The following is a 23,854-nucleotide window of genomic DNA, read 5'->3' as shown; positions in this document are numbered from 1 at the left end:
TCACTCGCTGGTGGGTGCTATAGACCAGGATTTTGGTAGGAGCCAGGTGGCCAGAATTATCAGTATAAGGAGTAATGGCCTTAAAGCAATAACAGTGATGCAGTACTCGTCACATGCAGGTCTGTCCCAGTCTGGACGCCACGTGGAATAACCTATGAAGAGAACAAGTTACTTGTTTTCAAGTGTAACTCACCAAGGGCAACAAATAGAAGCAGTAAATTTTGGTGGTACTTACTAATGACTTTGTCACGCTCTGCATTTTCTGGAGAGAGAAAAAAAGTGAGCATCAGCAGACTTACACATAATAAGCAAATTGAGTCCAGGCAAAAGGGAATGAAGTGTGAGCCCCATGATGGGCTCACAAATGCAGCTATGGGAGCTGCGATTCTTTCCAGGAAGAGGCAAAGACCTGCTGACTTTGGGAGAGCCCTGCAGTGATTCTTGGGGCTTTGCTGAGGAGTGCTTGGTCACACCGTGTTGACTTCTCCCCGTGCCAGTGGCTGGCATAGAGAGGACTTGCTCTCCCAGGTGGACTTCACAAGTTTGCTTTGGGTTTTGCCCAGCGCCTTGCATTTAAGATCCTCAGCCTGTAACTAATGTTAAACAATCCTGCGAGTCAGGGACTCCCTCTCCTTCCTGTGGTGCTGGTGTTTTAACACCACCTTCATGCTCCGTTAGTTCGCTGGGGTTGAGTGCTGGGCAAAAGTGTGACCACAGCCTCAGCTCCCACCCAGGCAAATGTCCACAGCACAGTGCCTTGTCCTTCTTACGGGAATTGCAGAAGGTCTCCTCTGTGCCTGACTCCATCCGACCATCACAAAGCCAAGGGCAGGTGAGTCGGGTGGGCTGCCAGGGGCTCAGGCTGAGCACCACGTCCCTGCGAAGGGCTCTCACATCTGCACGTGTGCACGTTGGCCTGGCGCCCTCCCAGCGCTTAGGGGAAAGCAGATGGCCTGGCTGATGTTCAGTGGAGCGAGCAGCTTTGGCAGTGCCGTGGCAGCGCTCCCCCGCAGCAGCAGCACGGCAGGGGCAAGGCTCACTTGGACCTGCACCAGCTCAAGCTGCAGCTCATGTGCCAGGTAATAACCTGGAGCCCCCAGGAGGGGATGTGTATCCCCTTCTGTGCTTCCCATTTCTGCAAGCAGTAACTTCTGGCAGGGATAGTAACACCTTAAACTGTAGCCACTACATCTCCTGTATCACACCCTCCAGCACCTGAAGAGCAGATCCCATCCCATCACTCCCCAGTGTAGAAACAGGCTCTTTCTGCCCTCCTCCCCTCACTTCGTGCATCACTCCTCACTTGGCTTCTGACTGCAGTTTTTCAGACTATATTTAGGAACAGGAGAGCGCTGTGCCTGCCTCCTGCCGTTATCTTTTGTGTGTTCTTTCCCTGTCTACATGTGCTTGAGGAGGAGGGCTGGTTGTCTTCTACTTACGACACAGCTGGCTGGCACACCACTCGCCGTTGCAGTCTCTGCACGCTGCTCCCGTCTTGTACGGCTGCCTTGGGTAATTCCCACTGTGAAGGAAAGTAACACTGCACTCCAACCGCCCGGGCTCTTGGCTCCTGGCTCAGTATTACCTGCCCACCTCTAACAGTGCACCAAACGCAGCTCAGTGCTTCTGCTTTTCTTGGAGCATGGCCAAAGCGAGATTTACAGTATGCCCCAAACTCCCCATAAACACACTGAGAGGGATTTTATATGCATAAAATCTCAGCATTGCTAAACTTTGTGGTAAAACCTCACTACTTTCAGCAAGGTGAGGCCTTCATGGCTTGGTCTAAGCTGAAGAAAGTCCTTTGGATTATATGCATTTAAGGAATTGAAATTGTGTATGCATTGTGCTTTGGCCCTTGGCAGAGTTGCAAACAGTTAAGGTTTAGATAAATAAAAAACTTAAGCTGCTGTTTCTCAAAAGCAACAGCCAGGCGTGACATTACCCCACTTCTTAGTACGCAACAGCCTGTTTGAAGTGTCCTCAGCCAGCAGGGAAGGGCCCTGCTTCAAAGCCCTCTCTGGAGCCCCTCGCCTCCCTGGAGAGCACCCTGCCTGCTCTGCTGGGTGCTGTTGAGGGCACCCTTCCCCTTCCCTCGGGGGTCCGTGCCGACACAGGGCAAGCAATCCAGCACGGTTTCGGTCCTCTGCACGATACAGATGTTGGCTAAGGGGCAGATGGAGGAAGGCTTGGCTTGTGTTTTTGGGAGATCCAGGTGTGAGGCTTAAGGAACAGAGAGCACCTCCCGGCAGTGCTCAGGGTCTGCTTGCCTGTGCACAGGGTTTCTGCACCAGCTAGCATGGTGGGGTGCATAGCAAGTGCTGAGGAGGGAAAGGACAGGCTGCCCTGGGTGATCAGTGGCTTTTGGCTTGAGAACTGTGAGAGGCTATGGTCCCTCAGCCCGTTTGGGTGTGGGGCTTCTGGGGAGAGCGGTTTTGTTGCTTTGGCACAGCAGCAGTTGTGTCATTTCAAGGTATCTGGCCAAGGGTGCATATTCTTCAAGGAAGAAGCATGGACAACAGGAATGCCAAACTTGCTTGAGTTCGTGGGCTGGCATGGCCTTGGCCCAAGACGGTATGCATGTAAAGCTTCAAAGCTGTATGTAGACTGTGGTGGCATTAATTAGCTGGGCAAGGGTAAAAAACCATCCATCCTAAATGCAACAAATATCCTGGTGACAATGCATATCAAGGACATCCAGATAAACTTTTGCCTTGAGGAGCCCCAGCCTCATGAGAAGCCCTCAGCCCCAAACTCTCGTGCTAAAGCTAAGACTGCAGCTGCAAGCATTGCGCACTTCAATATTTATCCAAACCATCGACTTAGAGGCTTAATTCTGCAGGCACGTGTGTAAATATTTTCAAACTTTAGGCTTGCACCTTGGCAACCATCTGGGGCCATCTTGGCACTCATGAGCAAGGAATTAGTTTTCAAATGATCACTTCAGTAGTTTTGTTTCAGTATCTTAAATTTTACCCTTTCTACCAGTGCCACTGCTTCTTGGCTGCACATACATGGCCCTCATCTAGCCAAAAAAAGCTGGTTGGACAGAGGTGTACCTCCTTCTCTATTTTGGGGACCATTTCCTCCTACAAAACACAGGAATGGATGGACTGATCTAATAAAATTGCACATTGTGTGAGGGAAGGGGCAGGACCCCAAACCCTGTGAAATATTTGTAAATGAAAAACCTTACGCCGGCCCATAGTTGCAGATGAAGTGTGCTGCGTTGGTTATGGAGGAGTACGCCACACTGGGACAGAAATGGACAGCACAGCCAACCTTGTAGCTTGTAGCCCAAACAATCTGCAAAGACAGACAGGTACAGCGGTGACAAAGGTTTTGCTTCAGCATCTGAAGCGTTACAGAGAAGACCTGCCCTCCTCTGTTTCATGACAACAAATTGTCTGAGGAGCACTCCTTGGGCAGGCTTCATGGGGGAAAGCAGAAGTGATGGATTTCGAAACCGTAGTTTATTCTGAAAAACGCCTGATTGTTTTGCACAATTCACCAGGTGTTTATTAAAATGGCTGAAAGAAAGAATAACTTGCTGTAGCAGGTAGTTTTCTTCTCTTGCAGAGACAGTGAAGTTCATCTCCTTTGCTTCATAGCAATCCATTAGCTTTGCTACAGCTCCTATGAGGGCTGATTGCCTCCGTACTAAATCCAGAGGGGATGTGTAGGCAAATGGTCGGAAGGCACTGGTGTTAGGGGAGGAGCAGGGAGAAGGAGCATGTCCAGGCTGTGGTCCTGCCTTTTGGCATCATGGCCACGACTAAGATCATCTAGAGGCAAGGGTATTACATCATCTAAGGATCCTCTGTTTACTACAAGCCATTCAGTTCAGCACGGCATCCTATATCCAGCTCAGAGTGTTTCAGTCCTGGAAAAACAAACCCCACGACAGAAGCAGAGGGCAGGCGAGGGCGCAGTGGTACCTGAGGGCTGTACAACAGCAGCGATGACTGACTACGTGAGAAATGTGGAGAGATCCTGGCAGCACAGGAGATGAAGAAACACACGCACGCCTCTGCTGACTCGAAGGGCAGGCCTGGCCCTTTCTGTTTGTGGCTGTTTGGTGCCAGCTCTGGGAAGAGGACACACTGCCTGGGCTCCTGAAGGTGTTCTCAGTGCAGCGGCAGAGCAGGAGCTGTTCCCAACACCAGCCATAGACAGCTGCATCCCCAAGGATGGTGAAGGACCGAATCACAGGACTCTCCCCATCCTGGGCAGCCACCGGCTGAGGCACACTCTGGGGATGGGGTTGTGGTCACTGCAGTAATTGCACCCGGAGGAAACTCCTCGGCAGATGGGAAGAACGGAGAGGAATGAGGGGTTCCCCAAAGGTCCAGACCCAAGGATGACTCCCAAAGCTGGGCAGACACGCAGCTTCTAGCTACAGTCACTATCACCACTGACTCCAAGTGAAAGTAATCTTACTTTCTTATTCTCCCCCATGCAACCGTCTGGGCTGCTCCTTTACAAACAACGTGGTAAACAGCACCGTGCCTTAGTGCCTGGTAAGGTGCGTTTCACCGCAGTTTCCAGGTGCTGACTCTTGCCGTGTCTTTGTGAGCAATGTCAAAAAGCAACATGCTGTCACCTCTCACAGCTCTTGCATCCAAATATCTTTTCTGCAAGCAAGAACCTGCACGTGTCTTTCAGACACCCCACCAGCTTCAGTTCATCCCTTCAAGTCCTAAATGCATATGTGTATCTCCGCAGAAAATATTGAAACCCTTCAGGTCAAAATCTAATCCCTAGAGCCACTGTTGCAAGCCATCCTGCTCTCCCATAGCCGTGGTTAGTTCTTTGGGAATCGTGGTTGGGAAAAATGCACACATGATGCTTGCAGAGCTGCAGACAGCTCTTTATGTGCCAATATTTCCCTAGCCCTTGGCATGGCTTGTGGTGTCATGCAGAGGCTGTCTGCCAGAGCTGGGACCTCGTCCCACCATGCACTGCAACCCACAGCCATCGCCATTGCCTGGTTTTCGGCCACTGCTTGGCTAAACCTGACTGCTTGATGGCTGTCCTGTTTTCCTCCTGGAAACAAAATACAACTGGCAGTAACTCTTTTCCTCCCTAAAATGGAGACATGAAAACATCTTGTGCACACAGACAGAAAATAAGACTACAACACTTGGAAAACAGTTCATTGAATCTTCAACAGAAATCTAGAGTTTCTGTGTCTAAATGGGAATGCTGGTTCATGGTTTGGGTGGAGAAACGCAGTGCTTACCTGTGTATAGTGGCCGCATTCTTCTCTGCAGTTATTGGTGGCATAATTGTAGGCACTGACCTCGTTGTACCAAGAGGTGATGGCTCGTTGCACAGTAAAAATCGAAAGCGAGCCAGTCCAGAGGTTTTCTCCAACGGGGGTAAATTTGGGGTGAGCCTGCCCTGGATCTTTGAGGTACGTATTATGTTTAAACAGGCATTTCTTTGCCCAAGCTTTGGCGGTCTTTGCCAAATCTGGATCCCAACTCTGCAAAATAAAGACAACTAAATATCACTTTGGTATCTTAGCAATGCAGTAATTCAGAGCAACTTTCTGGAAAAGCTAGCTCTCAGTAGCATATATGCTTCATGTTAATTTGGGTTTTGCTTCTGCTGAGACTTACAGAGCTACATGGGAAATTGTCTTGTAGGTTCATTTCTGATTTGAACTTAGTCACTCATTAAACTTGAGGAAGTTTTCGGGGTGGTCGGTGATCTCGGCTGACTGGTTTGTTGGACACCAAGAGCTGTACGTCAGTCAAATACAGTGTTTGGGGCACAATGTACATTTCCAGGCTGTGCCAGCCATGAGAGAATGTTGATTTAATTTAAACAGTGAATTTACAGGAAAAATGGGGATTGAGGGGTATGCTTACTCTACCAGTCATACTGGAGTGCAGCCTCATGCATGAAGGCCACTGCTTGCAGGTCAGTTCACAAGCATGCTGCAACTTTTGGGACAGTTTAAACTCAACCCCTTGGTTTGCATCTTTGTGTTTGGTGGCTTCAAATGTTTGTGCTGAATTCATATTTCTGGAATCACTCGTTCACTTGCTATTCAATCATACAGAAAGTGGTTATTTAAGCAATTGAGTTATATAAATGTCTTTTGTTTGCACTGGAGGTGGTGTCTGGTTTGGCTGGGTTTTCTTGTGCACACAACTTGATTGAGCAAATACAGCATTGTACCTCCTGGAACATGCAGTACCACGAGTGGATGCCTGTACTTCTAGTTACACTTTGTGTCATGTAAATGAAGTTTTTCAGCACTGCTGAACTATTTTGGATTGGACTTTTTGAAAAAATAAACTTCTTTTATTTGTCCTTCTCTATATGGATTAAAATACCTCAGTTGCTTCTGCAAACAATAAAATCACTAGAGAAATTGTTTTGAACGGATCAGTAACAGTGACTAAGGAAAAGGACTTGGAGGTTGTTAGATTTTATGTCTATGTTTTAGATAGCATAGCTTTTTTGTACCATAGATAAGTCTGAAATGATTTGTGTATTGCTTATGCTACCAGTAAGTAATTAAAAATTGCAAGATCATACCAAAATACACCTACAGAGATTTGAAAATACTTTGTAATCTATGTCTTCCATTTCTTCCTATGGCTAACATTTGAGGGGGTGTATTGTCCCGCAAAACTAACACATAAATAATTTGCCTAGGAACTCAGTGTATCAAATATTAAAGGTAAACTTGGGGCAGGGGTTCTTATTTCAAGTGAGCACTTGATATGTCCTTAGATTATAACTTCTAAGGACAATGAAAAAAATCTGGCACTGTACAGAAGTTATCTTCCAGTCCTAGCATTACTGCAAGCTAAGACAGAGGCTGCAGCTTACATCTTGGCAATGCTCTGAGGAGGCAAGGAGAAGACCATGATGAAAGATGTATGACAGTGGTGGATACACCTTAGTGCTTCATGGTCTTGTTTCCCACATTCTGCTTTTTAAGAATCTGCACATCTCTTTTCTCCTTCATCCTATAATAGTACCAATAATAAGTTTAAATTTCCATAAAGGTATATATAATAATAAGTTTAAAGGTAAATTAGTAAGTTTAAATGTACTTTCCTTTTTTTGTGTGAATGCTTAAACTGGCTGACAGTTGAAAATGCCATGTGCAGAAACTGATAGTCAGAATGATCTTTAGTTTAACTATAGTTATACTCCTTATTTGCTTATGAAACTGCATTTATGCAAAAAGATTGGACTAAACTGCATGGGGAAAAATGCACAGGACAGGGAGGTTTGCATATAGGTATCACTGTTGTTTGAGAAAACAGTAATTACAATTTTTTTTTCCCCAGAACTATTTTTCAGTTTTGGTTTTATAACAACTCAGATGAGTCGCTTGCTGGTTTAGGGAGGGCAAACTGAGTGTATGACAAGTGCTAAAGGCCCTTCAAAAATGAAGACATATGCTGTTTTAAATTCCAATGCTTTTACTTTCATAACAGATTTTATCATGTGTTGTACTGCTTGCTTCACATCAAGTTCTTCCTGGGAGAGGTCGTACTTAAGACTAGGGTTTTTGCAGTGTTTTAAAAGAAACTTTGCATTATTTAGTTCTTGTTTTATTTGTAATAATCTTTGTTTGTTTGTTTCTTAAGCCCTTTTTTTCAGATTTCAGTTCTTTAATTTTTCAAAAGGAAAAATCAGGCACAATTTTAAAAGATGAATACTGCTCTTTTAATACATCTGTATTGGGTTTGCGTGGCAGCGCTTTGGTAGCAGGGGGGGCTACAGGGGTGGCTTCTGCGAGAAGCTGCTAGAAGCTTCTCCTATGTCTGATAGAGCCAATGCCAGCAGACTTCAAGACGGATCTGCCACTGGCTAAGGCTGAGCTAATCAGCAACAGTGGTAGCGCCTCTGTGATAACATATTTAAGAAGGGCTGAAAAACCAGGAAGAGGCAGCCGGAGAAGAGAGGAGTGAGAATATGTGAGAGAAACAACTCTGCAGACACCAAGGTCAGTGAAGAAGGAGGGGGAGGAGGTGCTCCAGGCGCCGGAGCAGAGATTCCCCTGCAGCCCGTGGTGAAGACCATGGTGAAGCAGGTTGTCCCCCTGCAGCCCATGGAGGTCCACGGTGGAGCAGATATCCACCTGCAGCCCATGGAGGACCCCACGCTGGAGCAGGTGGATGCCTGAAGGAGGCTGTGATCCTGTGGGAAGCCCATGCTGGAGCAGGCTCCTGGCAGAACCTGTGGAGCCGTGGAGAGAGGAGCCCACGCTGGAGCAGGTTTGCTGGCAGGACTTGCGATCCCGAGGGGGACCCACGCTGGAGCAGTCTGTTCCTGAAGGACTGCACCCCGTGGAACGGACCCATGCTGGAGCAGTTTGTGAAGAACTGCAGCCCGTGGGAAGAACCCACGTTGGAGAAGTTCGTGGAGAACTGTCTCCCGTGGGAGGGACCCCACGCTGGAGCAGGGGAAGAGTGTGAGGAGGAAGGAGCGGCAGAAACAACGTGTGATGAACTGACCGCAACCCCCATTCCCCGTCCCCCTGTGCCGCTCGGGGGGGGAAGAGGTTCAGGAGTGAAGTTGAGCCCGGGAAGAAGGGAGGGGTGGGGGGAAGGTGTTGTTTTTTTAAGATTTGGTTTTACTTCTCATTATCCTACTCTGATTTTGATTGGTAATAAATTAAACTAATTTCCCCAAGTCAAGTCTATTTTGCCCATGATGGTAGTTGGTGAGTGATCTCCCTATGTCCTTATCTCGACCTACGAGCCTTTTCTTCATATTTTCTCTCTCCTGTCCAGCTGAGGAAGGGGAGTGAGCGAGCAGCTGTGTGGTGATTAGTCCAGCTGGGCTTAAACCACGACAACATCATAGCAAGATTTTGTTAGTGTGGGGCCAGTGAAGCAATCTAGAAAACAGAGTCTGGAGCAATATGTACCAGAAGTTCAGGATGCCTGGCTGAAGAAAGCTGAAGTAAAAGACACATCTAGAAGAGAAACTAAATTGTTTCCTGTCAGGCTTGCAACGTGAACTTGCTCGCTGCTCACTTACCCATTCCTACTGGGCACTTCGTTTTTAGTGTTTGACAACCAGAAATGGAAAATGAGCTTTTTTTTTTTTTGAACTTCGTTTGGGGTGCTGCTAATTACAGATGAGGTTATGTCCTCTTCTGGTGGTGACCATGAGAGATAGTAAGAAAGAGGAGAAAAGGGAAGGGGATAAGAATTACGACAATCGCTATGGTCCATCTGAGAGGTCTGTGGAGATTAGCCCAAGAAGAAACATGACATTTCAAGTATTACCCAGTCAAAGCACAAAAGGTGATGGATGCTGCAAGAGACAGCTCCCAAGCTACGGGACTTGAACACCTCACAAATCAGAGATGGGCTTCTCAGCCATAGCCCAGCTTTGTGCACACATTGACAGCTTCCTCCTTGCTGGGTTTTCCATGTGCCACGCAGCAGGGAGACAAGTGTCACGAGCCATCTGAAATGAGAGGTGGCCACTTTTGGGTATATTTTGAATCACGACAGGCTGTCTTTTGCATGGTGGCTGCAGACACTGTCCCGGGCCCTGGCCAGGGAGAAGGCGGGGGGGCACAGCAGAGCGGGACCTGATGCCTCCAGTGCTCGATCCTGCTGCACTTGTTGCTTTTTGGCTTCCCCTGCAGCCCCAGCACCTAGGAACAGCTGCTCTGTTGGCTCAGTCCGTGAGAGCCTTGCAAAGAAAGCTTAGAGAAAGCTCTCCAACGTCATTTGGCAACAGTCTCTGTCCTTGCCGACTCAAGTATGAAAGGTTGTGCTTAGGTCTGCACATAAATTACACCCCGGGCTGTCGAGCTGCGATGCCTTGGAACGAGGAGGCTTTTCACAGCACAAAATAACAGCGTTAGGTTGAGGGTTGAAATCTTGGGTTTCAAATGAGGAAATTAAGCCAGGGAAAACTATACACGTACCTGATCGTCTAAAGTCATCTGATAATCAGAGCCTTTTTCTCTGCTTTAAAAAGAACTAGCTCTTATGACCCCAGGAGGTTGGGGTTTTTTTCTTGTTTCTTTTTTTTTGCATTTGATCACAAAAACAATCTTTGAGAATCGTAAACACCATCACAATGCTATAGACTTGCACGTAAATCGTGAAGATCCCCTTACCATGTAGAGCATGTTGCTGGCTGGTGGATTCACTCCAGACCGGAATCTGTTATGGATTTGCACACATTCCTCAATAAACTTTGGATCTCCAACGTCAGGCAATGTCGGTGGTTCATAGGAGTCAGAGGAACGACAGAAGTGCAGTAAAGCCAGCACACAAGCAGAAAATGTGCTTGTCATGATTCTCAGCCTCTGGTCTTCCAGCTTTAAGAGCAGAGTGTTTCAGCTGTACGAGGTGGTTTTAGCTTCACCAGCAACGTTTTGCTTGGAAGGCATGTGGGCTGGACTTATCTTAGCCATGGTAATTGAATATGGCGTTGGTCACAGGAAATGAGTCATGTTTCAAAAGCGTTGCCATGAGAATAAGGAAATTAAGCTACAAGTTCACATCAGAGCTGTGGCAGCTTTGTTCCTCTCTTTTTTTCTTCTTTCTTTAATTGTGGTGGGCAAGCTTCTTCTCTCCTGTCCTTTGGGCTTCTTTGGTTTTGTTTCTTTGGCCCCCACCATGCCATCCGTAGCAATCACTATGGATTGCAGTAAAGTTTTGGATAAATTTTCTGCTTTTCATGGCTGTTACTCTGAGCCAAAATGCTGTGTGAAATAATTGATTTGACCTATGACTTTTACTACAGTATGAACAGTCACTTTGATTGTACAGCGAGTTATTGGAGGGGTAAGTTTGGCTGAGAACTGCAATTTAAATATGCTGCGGTTATTGATAGTTTTCGCCTGTGATCGCATGCTTGGGTTATGTGTTGCTATCAGTTTCTCCTCCCAAGCTTTAGCAATTCGTAAATCATTCCCTGGAACCCAAGCCCCCAGCAGAGTTGGGTGCTATGAAGGTTGGTGCTGTCTCGTGCCGGGTGCCCAGCACCCACACCAGGTTTCACAGCCCGGAGCTGGGAGCTGATGTTCCATGCATGTTGCCTCGGGTGCCCAACACTCCCTGCTTAGACCTACCACCATCACCACCCTCTTCCTCACACTACCCTTAATTATCACCTGTCCATCAAGCTCAGGCCCTTTCCCACAGTCCCGACCTGGACATCTCTGTGGGAATGAGGTTGGGTTTCTTCCCACTCCAGGTTTCGTTTTAGGAATCTGCATCCTTTGAATACCTGGGTGTAGGTCTCAGTTATCACTTCCACGCATGCAGTGCTACAGATGTTGGGGCTGGTGGCAAGGCCACATTCAGGTTGGTTGTCCAGGGTCACACTGTGAGCCTGCACCAGCAGCCCCACCAGCACACATTAGGTCCTGTGGGTCACACACCTCCAGCTACTCATGGGGAGACTGCTTACAGGCGAAAAGGCCCTCTGAGGGAATAGTGAATGAGAAACACTATGTTCACAACTCCCCTACAGACCACTTTTCAGAGCAGAATAATGTGGTGGGTTGACCCCTGCCAGCAAGCAAGCACGCACACAGCTGCTCACTCACTCCCCCTTCCCCAGCAGGATGGAGGAAGAAAACAGAAAAAAGAAAAGTGAGAAAATTCATGGCTCAGGATAAAGACAGCTTAATATGAGTGGAAAGAGGAGGGCGGAAACGAACAAACTAAACCCCCAAGTGATGCAAAGGCAATCACTCGCCACCCCCAACGGCATACTGATGCCCAGACAGTCTCTGAGCAATGTCCACCCTCGAAGCCAGCCCCCCACCTTTCTTTTTCCTGTATCCCAGGGTTTTTTTGCTGAATTCAATGTTGTATGGTATAGAATATCCCTTTGGTCAATTCGGGTCAGCTGTCCCAGCTGTGTCCCCTCCCAACCACTTGCCCACCCCCAGCCTACTTGCTGTTGCTACATATAAAAGATGGCAGCAGACAAGAACTGACAATTGTGAAATTAAATATGTATCTATCTTCTTATATGGTGACATTTTGCAGCATATGACAAGAGCCCAAATATTTGGGGCTCATTTTTCTTCTGTGGGATGCCATGCTCCTTCACAGCTGCAACATGGCTCAGAATTTGAGTAACTGTGTTCTCAAAACATTAGGACTAAAATACAGGAGGAGAAACAGCTTTAAATATTGATAGCAGTTATGCCTTGCTAACATCAGCGAGTATCTCTTAGCTTGAAAGACAGGTTTGTTTCTCTTACTAACAAATGTATATTGGAACAATAGGGGTCGAGGGCTAAATGCCTCTCAAAACAAACTGAATCCATCAACGGTTTGGGCTTTTTTTAATGAGGCTGAGATCTTCCATTTCTGAACCAGAATCTGTCCTGGGCCCATTTCATCCTCCCTCTCCTGTTTTATCTCCCTGCTCCCCCACCTTCGCCTGCCTGCAAGCTCAGGATGGCTGTCATCTACTCTGCATTACAGATTTTGTCACCATCTCACATCCTACAATTAAGCCCTCCCCATTGACACTCCGTCTGAATCCTTGCTCTATCAACTTTCCCTGGCATTATTCTAGCTATGGAGGACAAAGCTTAACTCTGAGAGAAGAACAGAATAGTGCAACTGACAATAGAGTAACTTTAATGGAGACTGATACACATAGGTTAAATAGAGTACAGGACAAGCTTTCTGTTCTTAAAAATAATACATACAGTTAAATCTCCATTATCTGGGGAAAGTGATGTCTGGGATAATTGAAGGTTAATGGAGATGAGTTATTGCTTCTTTTGGATCCGCTATGCAGATTTAGACATGTCTTTGTGATGCTCCAGGTTTCCAGGAGGCTTGTTAGAATGTGTAGTAATATATAGTCTACATGGTCCCCCTAAGCAATCTACTCCTAAGCCAGAGCTAAAAGAGGCTCATACGGATGTAGAAGCGTGTTGCAGCTACTGCCAATAAATTACACTAACTCTATGCACAGCCACTTTTATCTTCCCTTGAGAGAAGAAGCAGCCTTTTCTATGCTGGATAAACATCATGAGGATAATGGAGAGATGACTGAGTGTTTTTGCAAATGTGTGCAATTCTCTGAGAGTAATACAGCGGTAGGATCACTATCAGTATCTTAGCTGATCATTACTCATAAAAAAATGTGTGTGGAAACCACTGTTGTACTAAAAGAACAGCACCAGCACTCAGTACCAAAAACAGTGGTCTTAAAATCGAAACACTGAGACAGTACTGGTCACAAGAGGGATGCGGATGCTCAGCAGGTGGGATGTACGGTGGCGTGGGAGGCCTGGGGGGACGGGGCCGCGGTGGCTGGGGCTGTGTATCCCAGTCCGGGTACCAGTAGGCATAATCTAAAAAACAGTGAAGAAACAGCTGTTAAGACCCATCAAACTTAGCCGTACTTACAGGAAAGCAATTAAGAACAATTTGATACATACTTATCAGCTTCTCACGTTCTGTATTTTCTGTAGAGAGATCAGAAAAGGAAATAAATGTGAGTATCATTCAGTGGTGGTTCTTAATGTAAAGAGATAAGCCATCACTGCTGCCTGGCTGATTGCACTGACGATGCCAGTCAGTGCCTAAAATATCCTGCAAGGGGGAAGCAGGCCAACAGGAGCAGGTTCCCAACTGGTGTGGGGCTCATATTTTTATTAAATTGAAAGAGAAGCAGAAAAGAAGCACCTGTATTAAGAAGCATTTATGTCATGGGGAGGAGGGAATAGCAAATAAAAACAAAACATGGAATTTATTTAAAATTGATACACAAACCCAATTTAAGTAGTTACAGACGGACAAATAGAACTACTAAATTTATCACAGAAGTACACCTTTACTAAGAGCTTTGATGCATTTGCAGGATTGCCTATGTGCATCCTATTGGAATTGCTGATTTGCCCTACAGGAGAATATGGTGAAATGGGTGGTAGGATCTAGCACTCAATTTTTAAAAGCTCTCTTCCTCCTCTCCCTCCCCCTAGTCTTTGAGATGTTTTTAGTTTTCCTGTGATGCATCAGCCTGAGGCTTCAAGATGAGTCAGCCAGGATATCACAGAAAGAAATAAGAATACCAAACGCCTAATTATTTCTACAGCTGAAGCTATCTAGAGCCTGGCTAGTACAGACCATCCTCGTTAAATAGCTGTATAAAATTCATATTTGATTTAAGACATTGTTGCATGTCCTTTAATCTCCGTGTATTTAAAACGCTATTTCTGACTAATTTGGGACTAGGTGTAATGACATAAAGGTCCACAGCTGAAAACTGCTGTGGAAAAGCAAGCTTTCACTGCTGTATTTCAGAAAATCGAGGAAGTTAGAAATAAGCGTGCTTTTCAGTATAGTCTTATTACTGGTTCAGAACTATGGTTTTCTGGAAAACGTAATAGGACATACTAAACAAGCAAGAAAGCAGAAGTTAAATACACTATTTCTGCTAGGAAAGAAGAACCAAACAGGGAGTATTTGTTGGGGCTAATGTTTTAGATTTGACTTCCTGATCAGATAAAAGGAGAAAAGTAGTCTAACTGGTACTTCTCTTCATCAGAAACTCTGGCTTCTACCTCTGAGAGCCTTCAACAGCAAAGTATTTCAAAGAATTCCTTCTTATACTGTTCTTACCAGGGTTCGGTACTGTTGCTGTGTGGTGGGCTACAGACCCACTATGTACTTAGTGCAAATTGACTCACTGTTATACTTCCACTGATAATTATGCCACTTTTATTTCTGTGCAATTTTCTTAGTTGATCATTTTGGTCTTACCACAGAGGTTGTCTACACACTTCTCATAACTGCATCCACTGCATGGTTGTCCTGCTTTATATGGTTTTCTTGGGTAATTCCCTCTGCAAAGCAGAAGAACAGTATTTTGTTAGCTCAGTCGTTTGAAAAGCAATTTAAATACATGGTTTCATCAGACTGTTAGAATAACTTACCACGAAAAGCTATTATAGGGGGGAAAATCCCTTTATTCAAAAACTGATCATTGCAATTCTTCAAAATTCCTCTTAGATCAGATTAAAGCTCTCACAGGCATGGGGAGCAGCTACCTGGTGACTCTCACCATTTGAAATGAATGAGACTTCTCAGGCAATACTGTATTATTCAGTGTAAGCATAAAAGAATCTGCCTCTAGTCCCTCATTACCCACCCGTATTTTAAAAACAAAACTGTAAAAGCTAAGTCCAGAAATTGCAAGGTACAAGATAAATTAGAGAACTGTCTTCCTTTTATTTCTTCAATTAAAATGTCTTGTTTGAAGTTCAGGCGGGGCCATAGAAAGATGTAATCTTTCTCAAGCGGAAAGCTTGCACCTTCCCCACTTTTCCTGCAGAGACTGAAGTCAAAACAGATCTTACTCCACCACTCTTGGTTATTGCAAGTGCTCTCAGCTAGGATCTGCTCGCCTGCTTTTTTAGGAAGGGATTTTCTGCAGCTCCAACTATGTCCAGCAGCTTCTGCTCTCAATGGCTGGGGAAGTTTCCCTTGGACCAGTGACATGTGGACATAGCTCCTTCTGAAATTTGTTACAACTGCTCCCATCATTGTTGGCATCTGATAACAAGGCCAGCTACAGGATATTTAAAAAATAAAAAAATGTAACCCCCAAATGCCGTAATTAACTTACGCTGGCCCGTAGTCGCAAACAAAATGTGCTGCTCTGAAGAGTCCTGGAAAATTTTCAACTGTATTGCAGAAGTGAACTGCGCAGCCAACTTTGTAACTCTCTGCCCAAACGACCTGAAGGGCAAAGGGAAATATGTAATGCACCTGTTCAAAGACTGAAAAAGCAACAGCATTAAGGGAGGAAGGAGAAGGGAAGGGTCTTGTGGAAGTTTAAAACAGATGACACAGGAGCAACATCGACAACCCAAAGGGCAGCTTAGACAAATGACTGATTGATAGATGTTTTTGCATTTATTATCCGGCTCCTCTGGAAACATGAAATTGTCAGGGGCATAATCCCTTCCCACCATCACTGAAAATAGGACTTGAACATCCCTGTGGCTCTGAATATTTATTTCCAATCTCATGTGGCAATAAACCAGGGGGTGAAAACCCCTGCTGTAATACCTGTTCCAAAGCAGTCTGTTTCAAGCCTGTACTTGGATTTTCTGTGAAACCATTACATTATAAAACATTGGGCATGTAAGACTCACCTGGGTGTAGTGACCACACATGCCAGTACAGCTATCAGTGTTGAAATCATAGCTGCTGACTTCATTAAACCAGCTACTGAGAGCTGCATCCACGGAGAAGATGGTGGCTGTGCCAGTCCAGATGTTTTCTCCAACAGGGGTGAAGGTGGGGTGCACCTTCCCCGGCATTTTAAGGTAGATATTGTGCTTAAACTTGCACTTTTTCGCCCACGCTTTGGCAGTCTTAGCTAAAGCAGCATCCCAGGACTGTAGAAAAGGAAGAAAACATAACACAACCTGGACTGCAGTTATGGACTTAGCTGAATTAAAACATTTTTAAACAGAAACTTGTAAGGATTCTTTTCCCCTTTTGTGCTTCTCATCCCTGCATTCAGTTTCTCTCTCTGACTTGACATTTCTACTCGCATAGCAATTTTTTTTTTCTTCTTTCTCCCTTAGATATTACAGGACATATAGTATCTATCCACTGTCCTGTGATAGCTGACTTGTTAAAATCATTATAGCTGGATTGCAGTCTTTAAGCTGCTCGGCCTGAGAGGAGGTAACTGGGTGAAACCCCCAGCCTTAGAGGGGCTTGAGGAACTTTATGCCTAGGAGCTGTTGGCTGTCCAGGGATTTGCACTTTGCAATTACCTCTAGACCAGACAGGAATTCTGTTTTGCTGGCCAGGATGGAAAGGCAAAGAGTCACAGCTGCTCCCTTCCCCAGCCCCCTTCCCCAGCCCCTTCTGCTCATTTGCTCTTCTCCCTCCTCCGCATGTGGCCAAAGCAAATAAAAGGGTCCCTCATCTCTGCTGGGCTGAGGAGGAACCATTCCCATGCTGACTGGCACAAGTGATAATTTGAGAAACCAGTCTGCGAGACTTGCAGAAAGATTTTATGCCACTGAATGACCAGGCAATAAAATGGCAGGTAAAATTCAGTACCGACAAATGTAAGTTAAGGGATGCGAGGAAAAAAAAAAATTGACTTTGTGTTCATAATGGCAGGTTTGGAAATGGCTATAACCACTTGTAAATCAATGTTTAGTAGTAGTCTAAAAAGCAAATAAAGTGTTAGAAATTCCTTGAGAAGGAATGGAGAATAAAACCATATATATAATTACACGACTGTAGAAGTCCTGTTAAATGCTGTGTGCAGCACCCCACCTTAAGAAGGGGACACTAGAACTGGAAAGGGTGGGGAGAAAATGGAGGAGGATGATCATCCTCAAGTATGGAGGGCTTTCATAAAGCAACAGCGAGTGCTCTGCAGCTTATATCAGAGACAGTTGAACGTCTTCTGTGAAGTAGGTAAATAAGCAATAATTACTTGCTCCTTCCAATACAGAGACCAGAGACTATCAAACGAAGCTAGGCATTAACCGGTCCAAATCAAATGCAAGGAGATACTTTCATACGACTTCTCGTTAGGCTCTGCAGCTCTTGCTACACCATGCTAGGGGCGATAAAAACTTGCACGAGATCAAGGCTGAAAAAAAATCATGCAAGAAAAATCCATCAAGAGCTTTTAAATACAATGCAACACCTTTGATTCAAGGGGTTTCTGTATATTTGTCCTGCTCTTATTCCAGGCTTGATGGATCTTTGGCCTGAGCAGCTAAGTTTGCTCTTGTGAGCTAGCATTTTAAATTAAACATTGTTTTTTAAAATGGCAAGAAATTAAAATCATGAGTAGTCTGAATTTTACCCCTTTACTATTAACTTCCTTTCATAGAAATGATTCATACTGTGCATGTGGTTATGCATTTAACTTCCTTTCCAGCTATGCCACGCTGCTGGAGGGCTCAGAGTAATGACATGAACTGGCTGGGGTTACCTCCCTCAGCTATCTATCTACCTTTTTCCTTATGTGTGCCACCGAGCAAGCTGAGACCTATCCATGGCCTGTTCTGATATCCATTATATTTATAGGAAGCTCTGCTTTCCAGCCCAGATACTAGTATCCCTACTCCCCAAACCCTACTACAGCAAATGAAGATCAGGTATCTAAATGGATGTCCTGGCAAATCCCTTTCTTCAACACATGTTCTAGATTGGAAGAAACAAGGGGAGATGATAGATTTTCAACAAATCCTGTTGGGCAGATAGCCTATTCAGGAGCTTTTTAATACCAAACATCTTCCCTGTACAAAACCTAACATGAAATAGATTACTATCTATCTCTCTTAGAAAGAGGTAAATGAAATGCTGAAAACTGAACACTATTTTTTGCAATACAGCCCTTTTCTCTGGCTGAAGTTTAGAGTAGCAATCCGTGCCTAAACAAGGAATTACTTTCAAATTATTAAAACTGAACAATACTGTAAAAATTAATATCTTTTCTATTTCCTGTGATGAACTGACATATATAGTACAGAAATCATTCACAGAAAGTGAAGGAGAAGCACAAAGCAAATTAATAATAAGATGGGCTAAATCAGCAGCACAATCTATATTAATTTTCAAACAGATCACAAACACCTTACCATGCGAAACATATTGCTGGCTGGTGGATTCACTTTGGATCGAAACTTGTTGTGACCTCTCACACAGTCTTCAATGAACTTTGCATCTTCTATGTCAGGCAAGGTGTATTGTGGATAAGCATGACAGCAAGCGAAGATATACAGTAAGAACAACACAGCAAAGAAAAATGTGATTTTCATAATTCTTCAATGCTCTCAGTATTTTTTTTAAATTTTTTAAAAGAAAAATCTCTTAGGTGGAGATAATACTGGTAAGCTGCTCTTCAGAGCTTGTCCTCTGGGTGTGGAAGTGCTTGAAAATGTCAAAGTAACAGGAAGTGAAATTGCTTCATAAGGTATAGCTCTATCTGACATCATAGCTGGCTGTCAAAAGATAAACCGTGTAGCAGGACTCTGCCATGCATATTAGCAAGGAGCAACACTCCAGGTATAATTCTGCCTGTTCTTTGAGTGTGCTCATTTCTGGTTGACTGCCAGACCATTCTGTGATTGTAGGTCTTATCTGAAGAGATGCTGCAGAACAGCTTTCCTAAAACCTGCGTCAACCATAAAAATCATAGCTTTGACAAAATACAAATCTGCTGTTCAGCTGATTTTCCTACTGTATAGCTTAGTCATACCAGCTCAATTACAATTCTTTTGGAGGACCTTGCCTCCATTTCAGAATTACTTTAGGAACAAACAGAATTAGGGAAACTCCATATATTGAAATTTGACCTCACCACAAGGGAAAAAAAAGTTCCTGAACAGCGGCTTGCTGCAGAACAGACCTTCTGACCCGGTTTGGTGTGTAACAAAAGTATGCAAGAGCATAAGAAGAACCATACGTTTTGAGAGCTAAGGTCTTGTAAACTCAGATTTAGATAGGTTTACAGAAAAAATATGTTGGAGATTGTAAACAACATTCATGGGTCAGATTCCCTGCTCAGTTTTGCAGGTCAGGCCTTATCCTGCTGAACACTTGTGGAAATTACCATTCTGGTGTTGCCTTCTCTGTTTGCATGATGGCTTTTCCATTTTAAATAATACCCTTAACTTGCTTCAGAGTCTTCTAACAATCCGTACACCTAATTCAGACAGGCTGAAGGAACTGTAGCCCTCCAGCACCACCACAGCTATACCTATCTAGGGTATTAACAGGAGGCGTATGATTAAATATTTCTCTGAGTGCATGTGTTTATGGATGTCCATGCATTACTAACTCTCCACAGCCTCCTCTCAACCCTGCCATGATTTGTTGACTCATTTCATGAAGGTAGGGGCAGCTGTAGGAGGCAAAGAAGCTGTGGGGCGGGGGCTTCTGGTGTTTTGGATCTTTTGGGGAAGAAACAAAATGGGGGCCTCCAGTTATTCTGGTTGGACGGGCTTAACACAGCCCCTACCAATAAACAACCCTCAGAGGCACAAGAGTCCGGGACAGCGAGGGAACTGAACAAGTATTATCTTTTCTTCCCCTTTTCTTTACAATAGTTTCCTGCGCTTTGAAACTCTCCCAGTAAGATCACCAATTTTTTCTCTAATAAACTATTTGTTTAAAAAAGACCAAGCCGAAGTGGTCAGTGGGAGGAGACTGGCCACTTTCGCTTTCTCTGTGAGCACAGCAATCTGGGTGCAAGACGCTTTTGGTCCTGTCTTGTCCTTGATGAAAAGATGCATGAGATGCCACCAGTAATCTCAAACTCTCACCTCCCTTGGCAAGTAAAGGGAAGTAGGAGGATGAAGCACCCAACCTGACACAACTCCAGTCCAAGGCGGTAGTCACACTTGCAGTCCAGCCATTGACTTTTAGCTCTAATCGCTTTACCTGTTCCTCTCTCAGTGGTTGGCTGTGGCTCCATCTGCCTCCAGAACATGTATGCGATGGTCATGACCTTACCTACATTTACTAGATGCACCTGCTGCCTCTGCCTCCTGGTGTATCACTAACAATGCCAAGGTCCCTTGTCTCACAGACGTAGTTTCTCTTCTCTTCCGCTGTCATGCTCTATCCCAGAGACTGTGTGTGGGCATTGGCAAAGGTGATAGGGCCCTCAGCTCTGGTGGGACATTTTAAAATCTATGGGAGGATGGCCTCTTGCTGGCATTGGTGACTGCTGGTCAGGCTGGAATGGTGAAGGGGATCTTGGGAGGGAGGTTTCTTCTTGTGGGTGCCATTACCTTCTGTCCTACCAGAGGACAGAGGTTGGTGTCTCCTGTCAGCTGCTTGCTTCTGGGCTACAAAGATCCTCCAAGCCACTGTATGTGCTCCTGAAGCCCATAAGGTACCATCCAGGTGCCACTGGCAGTATGGTGTGCGTGTCGAGCACCAGATAATGGAGACATACTTAGGTCAAATTATGACAGCTTAGATCATTATGGTGAATGGCTCTCTCCCCTGCTTCTAAACTGAACATAGAAGGCCTGTCTACTACTTTGTTCCTTTGAAAGTCATCTTGCCTCTTTTCTAAACCAAGGCCAACTGAGTTCAGTTTACTGCCAGTTATTCTTTCTCCAGCTGAATATTACCTTGAAACTAGAAAGTACGTTTTCTCTTTCTTTTTCTTTTCTAATAATGCCCATGCAATCTATGAGAATCCAAAGCCTTTGATCAGATAGACCTAATATAAAACCATGATTATATTACAACTATATGCAATTTGCACAAAAATTACCATCACACTAAAAATGCACCATTGATTTAGCAATGCAGTGATCTTGCAGTTATATGTGCATGCAGTTGAAATTCTGTGCTTGGAAACTGAACTGAGATCTTTATGAAGTAGGGGATTTTGACATATCCAGGATAGTCCAGGTTACAAGATGCTTTCCTGCAGAGATGACTCTGGCTCCATCTAGTGATTCTATCTATAATTAAAGCAGAAGTCCAGCCTGTCCTCAAGCATCTATAAACGATGTTTTCACAAAAAGAGTTATAATCCTTTGCCAGCATTAATCAGTGGATCTTGTAAACAAGACGAAAATTAAGCTTTGTGATTTGGATATCACATTATATTTGTCTGAACAATACAAGCATTGCCTGTCCATGCATAAATCTCAAGTGAAATTTAGCACAATGAGCTGGGCATGGGCAGGAAGCTGTACAGCCCAAGGATTTTGAAAAAATCCCCATGTTTACATCCCCCTTTCTCACTTCTCACCTAATTTCAGTTTAAAATGGCTGGAAAAATAAGACCTTAGATTCTTACCTTTTCTCTAATGTACAATTCAGAGCACTAAAGGCTGGTGGATTACAGACTATTACAGATGCCTGGGAATCTGTAAAATTACATTTAATTTTGTCCTCAGATCATTAGCTTCCCCACAGAGTACTGTTACTTGCGTTGGGGAGAGAATCTGTTTGTCCTTGACTTACTAGGTTCAGCTAAACAAAGAGGGGTGGATCTGCTACAGTTTCTTGTTCTGTCAAAGGGATAAGGCAGCTGCAAGATCCCTTTGCCTTCCAGACCTGTGAGTAAACTAATATTCTGACATGCATTGCTACTTCTATTACACAATCTCACCTCAGGGTGAGATTAAATGAAAGGATGGGGGTGGTACCAGATTTCCATAAGAATTCTTTTGTAATAAACTATTTTGTGTTTATTAAAAGCTAAAAAATCTTGCAATTATTTTGTAATAAAGAGGCTGTAAACAGCCTCACAATTAACAGGGAAGTCCATCAGTATGTGGTTGGACTGCAGGTAGTTTTACTGTAGCTTTGATTAGGGGAATTTGTACAGTGCTGCTTACTGCAACTATGCCCCTTGGCCTAACTGAGCAAAATCACACTGCACTTCTTGCTGCATTCTCTCAACAAAGCACCAGGACGTCATACGGACGGACCAAAGCACAAGATGTTGGTAGGTGTTCTTTCCCCTGTGGTGCCCACCTCCTGCCAGTCAAGATGGCCCCTTATCACACCCACTTTGCTCCTCAAGGACAGCCTGTTCACTCTCTCCTCTCAACCAAAGGATAAGGAAAGCCACTCACCGAAGGCTGGCTCCTCCCTTTGGTGATAGCTCTGCTGAAGATTGTGAAGGGAAGATGGATACACAGTGATAATGCTGTGGAAGACAGCGGTCTCTTGAACCATATAAATACCTGAAGGGAGGGTGTATGGAAGACAAGAGCTCTTTCCAGTGGTACCCAGTGACAGGAGAAGAGGCCACAGGCACAAAACGGAACATGGGAGCTTCCCTCTAAACATCACCTGTGCAATCACGTCTAAGTGGCCCTGCTTGAGCAGGGGCATTAGACCAGATGACTTCCAGAGGTCCCTTCCAACCTTCAACCATTCTGTGATTCCTTGATGGAGCCAAAGCTTCAGCAGGTTGTGCAGGACAAAGGATTTAGCATGATCCTAACAACATAGATACAGGAAGCTTGTTATGAAGTACAAGTATATGCCTAGCTGGACAGGATCTCTGGTTATTTTCCTTGCCCTTCATACATGGTTTAAATTTCTTGAACTTAAATTACTATAATTTATCAGATTTGTTTTTTTTTTTTTAAATTCAAGGCATTTGAAAAATGAGAAGGCTTTTCTGCTGTCCTTCCTAAGCCTCTTTCCACAGGATAACACCAGAAATGGTTGGTGCATGGCAGCAGTATGGAAGTGTGAGAGTTCAATACTATTGGAATACTACGGAATAATACTCAGGAATCTCCTGAGAGAAGATACAGCAAGCCATTACAGTCCACATCCATGCTGTTTTTAAAAAGGGGATCTTGGAGTGAACTATCTTCTCAGCCATTCACAGATTTCCTCCCAAAGACACCAAATTGGGGAACGGGGCAAACTATATGTATTTTGTATGGGCACCACAAGAACCAGCACTAAGGACCAAAATCTAGTTTCACACATTCGAGAAAACAGAATGAAAAAATATTTTCATGGATGGAAAACTACTTCATTTATTGAAACAGGATCTAACAGCATCACTATCTGCACATCTTTCAGTGTTGCAAATTCCACACTGCTTAGCTCAGGAAAACCACCAAAACTATGTCTCATATAAAAGACCTACTATCAGCCTGGCATAAATATGGTCAGTAGGAACCGAGGTTTTTCTAAAGCTTTGGGAGACTGCAGAGCTCTTTTTCAACTTTGCCTTCTCTCCAAGGCATACTCTGACTGTTAGAGTCCTAACTGTAATGGAGTTACTAAATGACAAGAAGGACAGCTATTCTCAGGGATACAAATTACTGTGTTAGATACGAATTTCTTCCGGGCTATCTCACAGCTACAAGTAGGAAAACCTATGTTTT

General features: G+C 44.5%; 2 protein-coding genes across 2 annotated transcripts; both read right to left on the bottom strand.

The window, feature by feature from the left end:
• LOC104261067 (glioma pathogenesis-related protein 1) lies at positions 1-10,297 on the bottom strand. Its single transcript, XM_009816983.2, has 6 exons — positions 10,118-10,297; positions 5,243-5,488; positions 3,197-3,306; positions 1,440-1,522; positions 236-262; positions 1-152 (listed from the first exon to the last, which is right to left on the bottom strand). Exons 1-6 carry the CDS (start codon positions 10,295-10,297, stop codon positions 1-3), a joined length of 798 nt encoding a protein of 265 aa, XP_009815285.2.
• A 2,809-nt stretch (positions 10,298-13,106) lies between these two features.
• Positions 13,107-18,787, bottom strand: LOC104261068 (glioma pathogenesis-related protein 1). The gene is made up of 6 exons (XM_009816984.2): positions 18,608-18,787; positions 16,142-16,387; positions 15,610-15,722; positions 14,745-14,827; positions 13,421-13,447; positions 13,107-13,333 (listed from the first exon to the last, which is right to left on the bottom strand). Exons 1-6 carry the CDS (start codon positions 18,785-18,787, stop codon positions 13,107-13,109), a joined length of 876 nt encoding a protein of 291 aa, XP_009815286.2.
• Between the last annotated feature and the right edge of the window lie 5,067 nt (positions 18,788-23,854).

The sequence above is a fragment of the Gavia stellata genome, chromosome 4, assembly GCF_030936135.1.
Source record: "Gavia stellata isolate bGavSte3 chromosome 4, bGavSte3.hap2, whole genome shotgun sequence".
NCBI classification, from domain to species: domain Eukaryota; kingdom Metazoa; phylum Chordata; class Aves; order Gaviiformes; family Gaviidae; genus Gavia; species Gavia stellata.
The sequence above is the reverse complement of the archived record's forward strand: the minus strand, read 5'-3'. Positions and strand labels throughout refer to the sequence as shown.

Coding starts and splice junctions, on each gene's coding strand:
- LOC104261067 (XM_009816983.2), bottom strand. CDS start 10,297: ATGACAAGCACATTTTCTGCTTGTGTGCTGGCTTTACTGCACTTCTGT. Junction 1,523..3,196: donor ATCTGCAACTATGGGCCGGC/GTAAGGTTTTTC, acceptor TTTCCTTCACAG/TGGGAATTACCCAAGGCAGC. Junction 153..235: donor AGAGCGTGACAAAGTCATTA/GTAAGTACCACC, acceptor TTCTCTTCATAG/GTTATTCCACGTGGCGTCCA.
- LOC104261068 (XM_009816984.2), bottom strand. CDS start 18,787: ATGAAAATCACATTTTTCTTTGCTGTGTTGTTCTTACTGTATATCTTC. Junction 15,723..16,141: donor TGTGTGGTCACTACACCCAG/GTGAGTCTTACA, acceptor TTTGCCCTTCAG/GTCGTTTGGGCAGAGAGTTA. Junction 13,334..13,420: donor AGAACGTGAGAAGCTGATAA/GTATGTATCAAA, acceptor ACTGTTTTTTAG/ATTATGCCTACTGGTACCCG.